The 12,396-nt window shown below is 43.9% G+C and overlaps 1 protein-coding gene and 1 pseudogene across 1 annotated transcript in view; both read left to right on the top strand.

The window, feature by feature from the left end:
• Window positions 1-913: 913 nt before the first annotated feature.
• On the top strand, window positions 914-1,736 carry LOC101655614 (annotated as a pseudogene).
• Window positions 1,737-8,452: 6,716 nt separating this feature from the next.
• Window positions 8,453-12,396, top strand: part of PSMA6 (proteasome 20S subunit alpha 6) — a 16,424-nt gene continuing 12,480 nt past the window's right edge. The window contains exon 1 of the mRNA XM_004698532.4: window positions 8,453-8,597. Coding sequence (XP_004698589.1) covers window positions 8,522-8,597 — 76 coding nt within the window. The 5' untranslated portion in view covers window positions 8,453-8,521. The remainder of the gene's footprint in view (window positions 8,598-12,396) is intronic.

The raw sequence follows: 12,396 nt of genomic DNA, 5'->3' as shown, positions 1-12,396 counted from the left end.
AATTATCAAGGGTTCATGAGGAAGGGTGGGGGAGAAAGGGAGGGGAAAAAATGAGAAGATGATACCAAGAGTTCAAGTAGAAAGAAAATGTCTTGAAAATGATGAAAAAAATTTTAAAAAATGCTGATGGCAACGAATATACAAATGTGCTTGACACAATGTATGGATGTATGGATTATGATAAGAGTTATACTAAGCCCGCAATAAAATTATTAAAATAATAATAATAACAACTCTTCATTTCCACCCTCTCTAATACCATTGGATCCCTCTCATGGCTCAAATGGATTAAATAAATATTTACTTGTTTAATTAGTATTCACTCTGTACATGGCACTGTAGTAGCTGAAATAGCATGTGTTATGCACCTAAGGTAGCCCCTTTGTGGCAAAGAATGTTTTCTCTCAGCTAAAAGAGCCCTGGTGGCATTGGACTGCTCACTATAAGATTGGCAGTTCAAACCCACCAAGTGCTCAAAGGGAGAAAGATGAGGCTGGCTGTGCCCATAACGATTTACAAAGCCTTGTAAACCATACTATTTAGGGGCACTGTGAGTTGGAAATGACTCAGGGCCATAGGTAATAACTCAGAGTGGGATTTAAATCATATAACAACCGGTTTGCTGCCCTATTACCTGTGTTAAACATAAAAATTTGATATACTGAAAGGTAATTTATTATTTCAAATAGTTAATATTTAAGTAAGAATAATAAAAGAGGCACTCAAAACTAGATTATAAGAAGAGTTTTAAGATATGTATGAAAAGATATTAAATAATACTTGACAAAAAAACCCATAAAACTGTTAACTGTTAAAACTGTTAAGATATTTCTAGGGCTGCTCTTCGTTGCCAGAGTTGAAATCCGGACTTGAATCCTTCACCATCCGAACTGGGAGGGCATCAAGTTGCCATTTAGAAGGATGGTGGGTGAGAAGGCTGAGAAGAAGCCAGACACCAAGGAGAAGAAGCCCGAAGTCAAGAAGGCAGATGCCAGTGGTCAAGTTAAGGCTAAGGGGCAAAAGCCCAAGGAGGGGAAGCCCCACTGCAGCCCCAACCCGGTCCTAGTCCAAGGAACCGGCCGGTATTCCCGCAAGGCCATGTACAAGAGGAAGTACTCGGCGGCACGTCCAGGGTTGAGAAGCAGAAGGAGAAGGGCCTGGCTACTGTCACAAAGCCAGTTGGTGGTGACAAGGACGGCGGGAGCCAAGTGGTGAAGCTGCGTAAAATGCCCGGGTATCACCCTGCGGAAGACGTGCCGAGGAAGCTGCTGAGCCGGGCAAGAAGCCCTTCAGCCGCAGGTCAGAGACCGCGCGCCAGCATCACCCGGGGACGGTGCTGCTGATCATCCTCATGGGCGGCACCTAGGCCAGAGAGTGGTCTTCCTGAAGCAGCTGGGCAGCAGCGTGCTGCTTGTGACTGGACCGCACTCCCTCAATCGAGTGCCTCTGCGTAGAAGTCACCAGAAATGTGTCATCTCCACCTCCACCAAAATTGTTATCAGTGGTGTGAAAATCCACAAGCATCCACGGACGCCTACTTCAAGAAGAAGATGCGGACGGCAAGATCTCTGACACGGAGGAAGAGAAATACGAGATCACAGATCAGCGCAAGGCTGATCGGAGAGCTGTGGACTCCCAAATGTTGGCAAAAATCAAAGCTGTTTCCCAGCTCCAAGGCTACTTGCGGGCTACCTTCGTGCTCAAATGGGATTGATCCTCACAAATTGGTGTTCTAGATTCTTGCAAAGAACTTAATTAAATAACCCAAAGTTTTAAAAAAAAGGATATTTCTATGTTGCTTCTTTACTTTTTATCTGAGCATCATTGCTGCGCAGTGTATCCTTTTTTCGCTGATTGTTTGGCACCTTGTCTCTAAGTTTTGTTTGTTTAATGAAGTAAATACAAGGGAATAAAAATGCAGTGTCTCATCAAAAGTATAATTAGTTTTATGAAATTATTAAGTAAATATTACAAGCATAGTTCTGTCTAATTTTTAATACCTACGGATAGCTTAGAATACACTATTGCACAGATGAATGTTAAAAAAGAGGAAGGCATGTAGATTTGTGATTTCCACATTGGGCAGTTGGTCAGCTGCCCACTGGAGAGAGAATCCTGATTACAAGTGTCATTTTAACAACTAGTTCGCTGAACTCAACCAATTATTAGGTATTGGTTCTACTGAACCGGTGTGCACCAGCTGAATCCCACCACTGGTACTACCTACAGTGTGATGATTAAGACCCACCCACTAGCACTGGGAAGAAAGCCCTGGAGCGTTTCTTCTGTAAAAAGTGTAGCCTAGAATGTTCTCTGGAGCAGTTCTTCTATTTAACGCCTGGGGTCACCTCTACTTGGAACTGTCTTAAGGATCGTGGGTTGGCAACAGGTGTGTGTGCACTATCAGGTCTCATTCCAGAGCTTTCAATATTTGAAATATCTTAAGGCCTGGATCTGCTGACTGTGGTTGATCTTTGAAAATTGCCTTTGTCTTTTCACAGGGGATGAAACAAACTCTGGGTGAGGCTAGAAGACCTCAGCTAAGGCTCGGCAAGTCATCCCAACCCAAACCCCAAACCAACTTCACTGCCATCGAGTCCTTCTGTTGCACAGCAACCCTGTGGGCAGAGTAGAATGCTGCAGAGAGTTTGTTTCCAGGGCTGCAGCGCTTTACGGGAGCAGAAAGCCGCCTCTTTCCCCCTGGGAGTTGCTGGTGGGTTCAAACTGCTGGCTTTGAACTTAAAACATAACACACTAAGCGACCCAGTCATCTTAAAGCAACCCAAAACTAAGAGGGGGACCCTCTTCCGTTCCTGTCAATAATTGGGTCCTTAAGAACTAGTTCCTAATTTCGTGACTGAAAATATTGGTTAAAGTCATCAGAAACTTCATTATTTTATTTTCTTATTTACCCCAAGAAAATTTGGGTGATCAAATTCTTAACTTTATTTTGTGGTAACAAAATGGGAATTAGAGGAAGCCAGTTAGGAAACCTCAAGGAAGAGGAAGTGTCCCTGGACTGAGGAGAAGACTGTTGGGTCTTATTTCCCCTCTGTCCTTAACTAACGCATTTAGAGCCAGGCACCTCCCTTTCTCCATGGGACCAGGGTTGCCAGGGTTAGCAGAGTGAATAAAGGCCAAAAATCCATAGAGATCCTAAGACCTAAGGAAACAGGTTTTGTTCTAGGCTAGGGGTAGATTAAAGCCACACATACACACAAAAGCCAGCATTCCTGTCCTTTTTTACCAAGTGCCCTCTCCTTTCACAGAGAGGGAAGCTGAGTTCAAGTCTTCTAGGGGTGGACATAGCAGACTCACCTGTCTGAAAGACAACTATGGAATTGGTCACCAGGTCGTCTGTAGCAAGTTTTGACTGTCAATACAGAACCTGACCGTGTTGAAGCTAAGGACACTGGCTCTTTTTTGCCCCTCCCTTCCTCATCTTAATTTTCACTGGCACATTTGTTGTTCTCTCAAGCTATGAAGAACTTCCTGTGTTGTCATGCCTAAGGGGAAGTTGTGTGTTAGAAACCACCAACGGTTAAGGTTAAGCCAGCTGGGGACATGGCATTACCTCTTCCCGTGTGCTAGAGACCCATGGGAATTCTCAGGGCTTCTCAAAGCCCTTAGCTTCCAAAAGTACAAGCTTACCGGTGATTTGGGTCTTCATTTAAGGAGGAGTTTGGGAAAACAAGAGAAGTCTAAAAAGTTTTAAGAGGTTAACAATAAATTTGCTCTAATGAAAGGATAAACTCCAGGGTTCTCACTATAGAATAGTTTCATTGCGTGTCCTTTGTGTTGAGCTGAGACAAGTTTCCGAAAGAGCAGAGGGAAATAATAATAGTTGTGTGATTGTTATGTTGATGGAATTAAACCCATGAGGGTGAGGGAACCACCCGAGATGTGATGGATGAGGACTGAAACCTGGACGGGTAAAGAGTCTGAAGGGCTTACAAGTGAGTAGAAGCACAACTAATGCCACATTTGACCTCCCTTTTGGTGCCCCTTTGCCCATCTCCTTTGCTTATAGGACATCTACAGAGATATCACCCTTTCTCCTTTTCCCAAACTCAGCCCAAATGACAACTCCTAGGCCTGCTGGGATGCAGGAAGAATGCAGGACTGAAATAGGTCTGAGAGAGACAACTATGGGAAAGATGCAAATTGAGATAGGTTCTTCCCTCCAGAGAATACGGAAGAAGCCCTCATAAACTCTAGCCAGGGAGCTGGACAGATCCTTCTTTCTCTACTCTTCAGCCAGAGTTGCTTCGTCTGAGGTCCTACAGAGGCGCCTAGTCCCTTTGGGCCTCCTTAACATGAAACGAAAGCCAAACTCACTGCCATTGAGTCAAGTCTGACTCATAGGGACTCCGTCAGACAGCGTAGAACCCCACCCCCCCTCCCAGTGAGTTTCCGAGACTTTAACTCTTTGCAGGAGTAAAAAGCTCAGTCTTTCTCCCACTGAGAAGCTCGTGGTTTCAAACTGCTGGCCTCAGGGTTAGCAGCCTCATATAACCACTATGCCACCAGGGCTCCTGCCTCCTTAGCATCAGGGACTCTCCACTCTTCAAAGACATCCTATTACCAGTCAACTCACAAGACATTGCATTTCAACATCTGCTACGATCACATGGGGCCACCGATAAACAGTTCATTTTTACATTCCCTACTTCATTGAAACTGCTAACAGAGGATCTTAAAGCTGAGGGCTAAATTCTCACCTTGCTTTTTAACACCATGTGATTCACCAACATCTGCTGTCCCTGGGAATCTACAATGCTACTGTTTAACCTCTGCCTTGTGGGTAACCCCTACCTTCCACCTACTTCCACCCCCAGAGGAGAATGTGGGTCTTGCCAATTGGAGGCCCCCAGGAGATTTTCTAAGGCTCACGAGATGTCAAGTCATCTCTAAAACTTTTCAAAAATCCAGAAAGTCATTTCAAAAAGTTAAGTTGGTGGCCCCGCAGAGAGGAAGATCAAACTTTCCAGGCAGACACAGCAAGCCTGTGCCCCAGGATTGTGTAAGAGGGCCAGGAGGGTTGGTACCCCGCCCTTGGTGAAAATGATCTTTTCACTCAAGTCAGCCTCTTCGACCCAAGGGGAAGTCCACCTAGGTAAATAGTTTAGCTGGTGTTTGGCACCCCATAGCACATACTTATGAAGTCTGCCACTAGGGAGTTTCCCTTTGCAGTGCAATCAATAAGGGTTTGTCTTTCTGAAAGATTTCCCACAGGAATCCATTTGCCTATAGGGGGGAAAAAAGCTAATATAAACTCTGAGTGCTTGGGTTTTTGAGATTTGGAATTGTTTTCTCAGTGCATTCAAATAGAAAAACATAATGATCAACTCCCATAGGAAAAAGGCTTTTCAGCGAGTGATTTGAGCACTGCATGCTAGGCGCTGTATGGGTCTGAGGATACACTGGTGAACAAAACAGAGGTGACCACTGCCCTCAAGAAGCCTGATGGTCCAACTTTAGCTTTTAGTTTGGGTTTGTATTGCAAATGAGATTTATATCATCGAGGGTCTATCTTTATATTAAAATATGCATACCATACAAACTGTGTGCCTCTTTCAAGATCCAGTGTAAATCACCCTCAAAGAAGTGATCAGAGCTTATTTGAGTATGTAAAATCATTCAGTGCCTACAGTGTGTGATTAGAAATGACCCATCTCTGCAAGGCAGTGAATATCCACAGGTGCTTTCCAGCTAGAAAGCATTTCTTAGTTGAACCCTTTTTCCCTTTGTACAATTTTCAGTTCACTGTAACAGTAATTTATTAAACTCATGCCTCCTAGATTTATTGAATTTCAGGTCCTACTTATGGTTGCCTTGCCAGGGCCAGACTATATGATTTCATCTCATAGGGCCCACTGGAGCCCTGGTGGTATAATGGTTATGAGTTGGCTTTCTAACTGCAAGGTCAGCGGTTTGAAGCCACCATCCAGCTCAGAGGGAGAAAGATGAAGCTTTCTACTCCTGTAAAGTCTTACGGTCGTGGAAACTCACAGAGGCAGTTCTACCCTGTTCTATCAGGTCATGATGAGCCAGCATTAACATGATAGTAGTGAGTTAATGTTGATGAGTTTGAGTAGATAGCCGGTGGGCTGGACATTCCCCATCCTTGCATTAAAGGGCTCCTTTAGTGAGCAGTCAATGTATGGCAGGCATTGTTCAAGTTGTCTGAGCTGCATCAGTGATCAAAACAGAGATCTTTGCCATGGAGCTTAGATGAGGGTGGGGGGAAGGGAGAAACTGAATGAATACACTTATGATGATACAAGGAAAGAAAGCAGTGAGAGGTAAGAGGCATCAGGCTTGCATGTGGTCGGTCTTAGGGAAAACAACTTGCTGTGGGACCAAATCCAATTCATGAGCGAGTAGGTGGTAGAAAGGAAAAGTGAGCTCCAGAGGGTTTCCTTGGCTGTCATCCTCACAAAAGTGGAGCCACGGGTTTTGCTTCTGCAACCCCACTGGGTAGGCTAGAGCCGTCAACCTTTAGGTTAGCGTGCCATTGAGTTGGTTCCAATCCATAGCAACCCTATGTACAACAGACGAAACACTGAGCCTGTGCCGCATTCGAACGTGTGTTTGCAGTCACTGTGTCGCTCCATCCTGTTGGAGGTCTTCCTCTCTTTCACTGCCCCTCCGCCCCTCATGATGCCCAGGGACTAATGCCTCCTGATGACATGTCCAAAGCATGTGAGATGAAGTCTCCATCCTCACTTCTAAGGAGCATTCTGGCTGTACTCCCTCCGAGACAGATTTGTTTGTTCTCAGTCAGTCCAAGGTACTTTTCATATTCTTTGTCAACACCATCATGCAAATGCATCAATAATTCGCTGGTCTTCCTTGTTCATTAACCCAGCTTTCACATGCACAGGAGGCTATTGAAGATACTATTGCTCGGCTTAGTCTGACCTTAATCCTCAAAGTGAAATTTTTGCTCTTTAATGCTTAAAAGAGATCTTGTGCAGCTGATTTGCCAATGCAGTGGGTCATAGGAGTTCTTGACTGTTCCAATGATCCTCGATTGTGGATCCAAGTAAAATGAAATCTTTGTCAACTTCACACAAGAGCACATCATGGGGGAATGATTCTATCACTATACAACTGCCAAGCCACCGGGAATCATGGCCCAGCCAAGTTGACACATATTTTGAGGGGACACAATTCAATCCATGACAAGGGACAACTTTGATTGACTTGGGAATTAGCTAGCACTTCAAAGTACCCTGTGAACCAGAGACACTAAGTGCATTCAGTATTTTTGTAAAATAGATTTTGGTTTTAGATTTTCTTCAGATTAATAAAATAGGAGAGGAATATTTTTCAAAAACGCTCTGAGAACTGGAGTTTACTTAGAAGGCTTACAGTATTTTTTTTCTCTTTAAAATGGAAAGTACATCAAGGGCTCATGAGGAAGGGGGGAGCGGGGAGGGAGGGGAAAATGAGGCCCTAATGCCCGGGGCTTAAGTGGAGAGGAAATGTTTTGAGAATGATGAAGGCAATGAATGTACAAATGCACTTTACACAATGTATGTATGGATTGTGATAAGAGTTGTATGAGCCACTAATAAAATGATTAATAAATAAAATAAAATGGAAAGTAAGTTCAGGAGAAACTACATTAAAGAAGAAGAGTTCCTATTTCAGTACTAGTGCCAGAAACTTCGCTGTAATCCGGCCTTCCTGGTGCACTGCCATCTTTATCTCGCAAAAGCTAAGGTCATTTTGCATTCTATATTCATTTAATGGAGTTCCACCTTGGAATGAATTTCCTTAAGCCATCTAACACTAGCCTGCTATAAACCTGATTTTTTCCGTTTTTGTTCATTCCCAATCAAGGCTGCTTAACTTAGCAATTTCCTTATTACACACGTATTTCTCCTCAGTACCATTTTAAAAATAAATTTTATAGGGACTTTCAGTCATCGTCAGATCTTGCTTGGCCAAATGAAAATTCCGTTCTATTTTAGCGTCCTCTCCTGTTTGTACCTAATTTTAGGCCGGCGACTGCTGTTGACATCCACTACCTAACAGCAAAGAAGTTATTGGTTAAAGAAGAGAGTTAAGGATAAAGTCAGCAATCTGTCCAGACACAGCTGAATGAGCAGTTGCCAAAACTAACGACAGATTTGTTCTATGCACAGTCCATTTCGCCCACACTGATTTTGGGGCCCCAGCGAGCTTTTTCCGCGCTTGCTATGGTAACACACTACGAGAAAGCCCCAACCGCCACGACCTGGGTTCCAATTGGCGCGTTCGGGGCGCGCAGACACAACTCTCGCGCAGGCGCACACCAAAGGCCAGGCGTCTCACCCTCTCCCTGCAGGGGCGGGGCCTCGGACTTCTCCGGCTCGCCTTGACGCAGGAGACGTGAGCTCAGTGCGCCAGAGCGGAAGAAGTCCGATGAGTGCCCCGGAAGTAGTTGCTGCGACTTCCGGGAGGAGTTTTTTGCCCCGTGTGGGAGGTGCGGGGCCGGGAGACTGTGCTTGCGGTAGCGGGTGTTAGCAACATGTCCCGAGGTTCCAGCGCTGGCTTTGACCGCCACATTACTATTTTTTCACCCGAGGGCCGCCTCTACCAAGTCGGTGAGTGAACCGGGACACCTGTGCGCCATCCTAATTGCCCTGTCATGGTGCGGCCTGGCTGGAGCATGCAGTCGCGGCCCGGGGGCTGATGTAGGGCTGCAGCAGGACCTGAACTGGGCGAAACAAGGCCCGAGTCCGGATTGAGCCTCGTGTTACCCACCCCTGAGTGGAGGCGGGTATGGAACAGCCAACGACTGATGGTCTAGCTCTCGTCGGGCGAGCAGCCGCACTGTGCGGCACGATGAGAGATGGAAGGAATTAGGGCGGGAAGGCCTGGCGCTGGGTTCCTCACTCCCCTTCATGTGTACCATAACAGCCCTGGACAGGGCACAGTCCATTCTTGTCTAAAGGATAATTGGTTACGGGAGGTCCCAACTAAAGCGCCTCTTCTCCCATTTCCTCCTCTTGTGCAAGCGCAAGGGCCTCCCTGTCTGCTTCATTCCCCACAAACGTTCAGAGCCTATTGTGTTTCAGACCCTGTGTAGGTCTTAGGGATACAAAGGTGAATGCCACACCCCCTCCCATAATGCTGCTCACACTTTAAAGGGGATAACATAAGTTAACACATGCAGAAAGGGAACATGCCAAAGTTACAAGTATCTGCAGAGGTTAGGACAACTTTGGGAAAATGTTGGATCACAATGAGTGGCCCTCAGTTTTAGAGTGTCTCTTGAAATTTTATATCCCCTTTAAAAACTCCATCTGCAGGGAAATTCTTGTACTTTCAAGGCTGGCACTGAGTTCTAGATGAGATAGGTGAACTAGCTGCTTACCATAGTTCAGCTTACTAAGTGTAACTATATTTTGTCATGCTTTGGATTATAAATCAGACCTTTGACTTCTTGCCACAGAGAATTTAGTATTTGAGTCCAATTTACATCCTGGCCCATCATTTTTTATTTTTGTGTGAGATTAGCATTTCAGTACTTTGGTGACGATAGTAATTTATTATCTGTGCTTGGGAATCTTAAGTAGAGTGTTGGTCTATAAGTGAAGTGCTCATTACCTGAAAACTTTTAAAATGTTGGAATCCACTGTATGCTACAGCTGTATATAATGTAGCAACAAGCAACTATTCTGTTTTCTTCCAACAGCATACTGGATAACTCAGTAACGCTTTTTACTTGTTCTCAATTAAAAATATGATCAAAGATGAAAAAGAACTGTATCTTCAAGGATATTATTTTATTCCAGAGTTTTATAGACCGTATATATTTCATAGTTTTTAATAGTGAACAGGAAAAGTCTCATTTAGACCTACACTTTGCTTTTGTCTGTTGACTGAAATCCAGTCAGAAAGCATAGGCTTTAATACTTCTGAGATAAAGAGAGTAATAATTTATAAAGATTTGGAAGAGACCATGTAGTTGAAAAAAAGTTTAGAATGATTTTAAGGTCTGCTTTGTTGAATCACTGACTGGCTGTTATTCAGGGCATGAATTAGATGTTGGTAGGAAAGAGAAAGTGAAAGAAAGAGTAGCTGGGATGAACAAGCATTATAGGGGTGAGGAGTTCAGGCCCCGGAACCTTACTTGGTTGTAGATTCCTGCTTGTTTCATGGGCACAAACCGGGTGCAAGTTATTTAACTTTAGCCTTAGTTTTTATGTGCAAAGTTGGTGGTACAAGCCCCCTTTTCGAGGGTGGTTTTGAGGATTAAATAATGTAATGTGTGTAGAGGGCTAGTGTCTTATACTGGTGCTCATTAAATGTTACTGGGTGCCTTTCTGATCATATTTTGATCAGGTCATATTTTATTAATAGCTATGTAGACATGAACTAGTTCCATTTTAAGTGTCCATCCATGCTTGAGTCTTCTAGTGAAATACGTGCACAATCATATTATAAATGCTATTTAAAATCATTGACAGTGGACAGATAATATAACAAAAATGGGGAGATCAAGAAGGAAAGATCATGCGATGCATTTTCATAGATGGGCCTCAACAAATTAATGTCTAAAGCTCATTTTCAAAAATGGAGGCTTAAATTTAGAATACTGACCTTAATTGTAAACTGTTGATAATGGTCGCTCCCAGAATAATGAGGAAGAACTCATGTCATATCAGTGGATGGCCAGAAGACAAGTTCGCTCCATAATACATTTCTTTGGCTTAGTCTCATCAGCCTACTGCTGTTTTATTGTGACTGTAGTAACCCTATAGAACAGAGTAGACTGCCCTTCAGGTTTCTGAGACTTTAAATCTCTATGGGTACAGACAACCCCATCTTTCTCCTAAGGAGCACATGGTGGGTTCAAAATGCTGATCTTGTGGTGAGTAGTGCAACAGGTGACCCTAAGTCACCAGGGCTCCTTAGTTTTGCTAGGACAACTTAAAAAAAGATGGAATCAAAACAGTGACTTCAGGGGGACTCTGCTGAGCCACTTAAATTTAAGAAACTGGTTAGCTCAGAAAGTTGTGGCAACTGTTTTCCCAATTTTGGGATCCCAAAGGGGTGTCTTGATAGATTTTCTCAAAGTAGATTATGGGGCTTAATTAGGAAGAAGTTTTAAGAAAATGGAATCTTGGTGAGAAAAAGACCAGGAAAGTTATACCAGCAAAGATATGTTTTCCATCAGGACAATGCACCTGCTCATTCTTCAAGGATAGTAAGGGTTGTCCTAGGAGAATTTCATTGGGAAACCGTACCCCATTCACCTGACAACCACAATCCTTATCTTGCCCCTCGACTTCTATTTGTTTCCCAAACTAAAACGTTTCAAAGGAACATGGTTTGAGTCCCTAAAGAATGCCAAAACTAGAGGGACGTTGTATGTCTCATCGGTGCTATACTGTACCCTGATTGGCTCGTCTCCTCCCTGCAACCTTTCTGTAAGGGGATGTCCACTTGCCTACAGATGGGCTTTGGGTCCCCACTCCATGCTCCCCACCCCATTCTCAATGATATAATTTTTTGTTCTTTGATGCCTGATACCTGATCCCATCGACACCTTATGATCACACAGGCTGGTGTGCTTCTTCCATGTGTGCTTTGTTGTTTCTGAGCTAGATGGCCACTGATTTGCCTTAAAGCCTTTAAGACTCCAGACACTATATCTTTTGATAGCTGGGCACCATCAGCTTTCTTCACCACATTTGCTTGTGTGTACCCGCTTTGTCTTCAGTGATCGTGTCCAGAAGGTGAGCATTATGGAATGCCAGTTTAATGGAACAAAGTGTTCTTGCATTGAGGGAGTACTTGAGGCCTAATGTCCATCTGCTACCTTAATACTAAGTCTACAAATAGATCTATTTCCCCATCGTCATATATAAATGCCCTTTGCCTCCACCCTAGTTCTTTCCTCTATTTCTTTTTATTTTCCTCGTCCCACTGTCATGGTCAGCCTTTATTTGTAAAGGTTACATGTAATTTATTACATGTAATAATACAGCAGTTCAGGCACCTCTGCAGAAGATAGATGGAGCTGTCTTCTCCCATCAAGATTCAGTCTTGGGAAACTGTGGAACAGAGTTATACTCTGTCCTTTATAGAGTCACTATGACTTGGAATCAACTTAAGGGCAGTGGGTTTGGTTTTAGTGACTTAATGAGCAAGTCGTTTTTCAGTCTTTCAAGATTCAGTATTGTGAACCTTTTTGGAATTATAAATGTAGTGTAATTTATAAATAAATTACATGCTGAGTTAGTTCATTGTGCCAGCCTGGCCGATAATCACATGTGGTGCTGGTTGAAAGGCGGAGGGATAAACGGGTGGTGAAGCCTCGCCTTTCTAGTTCTCGGGTCTCTTGTTTTGTGATGGTTGCACCGGGTGCAGCTGCCTTAGCAGTTCCCTGCTTCA

This window comes from Echinops telfairi, unplaced genomic scaffold, assembly GCF_000313985.2.
Source record: "Echinops telfairi isolate 266 unplaced genomic scaffold, ASM31398v2 ScPeMD7_18;HRSCAF=68, whole genome shotgun sequence".
Classification (NCBI taxonomy): domain Eukaryota; kingdom Metazoa; phylum Chordata; class Mammalia; order Afrosoricida; family Tenrecidae; genus Echinops; species Echinops telfairi.
The sequence above is the reverse complement of the archived record's forward strand: the minus strand, read 5'-3'. Positions and strand labels throughout refer to the sequence as shown.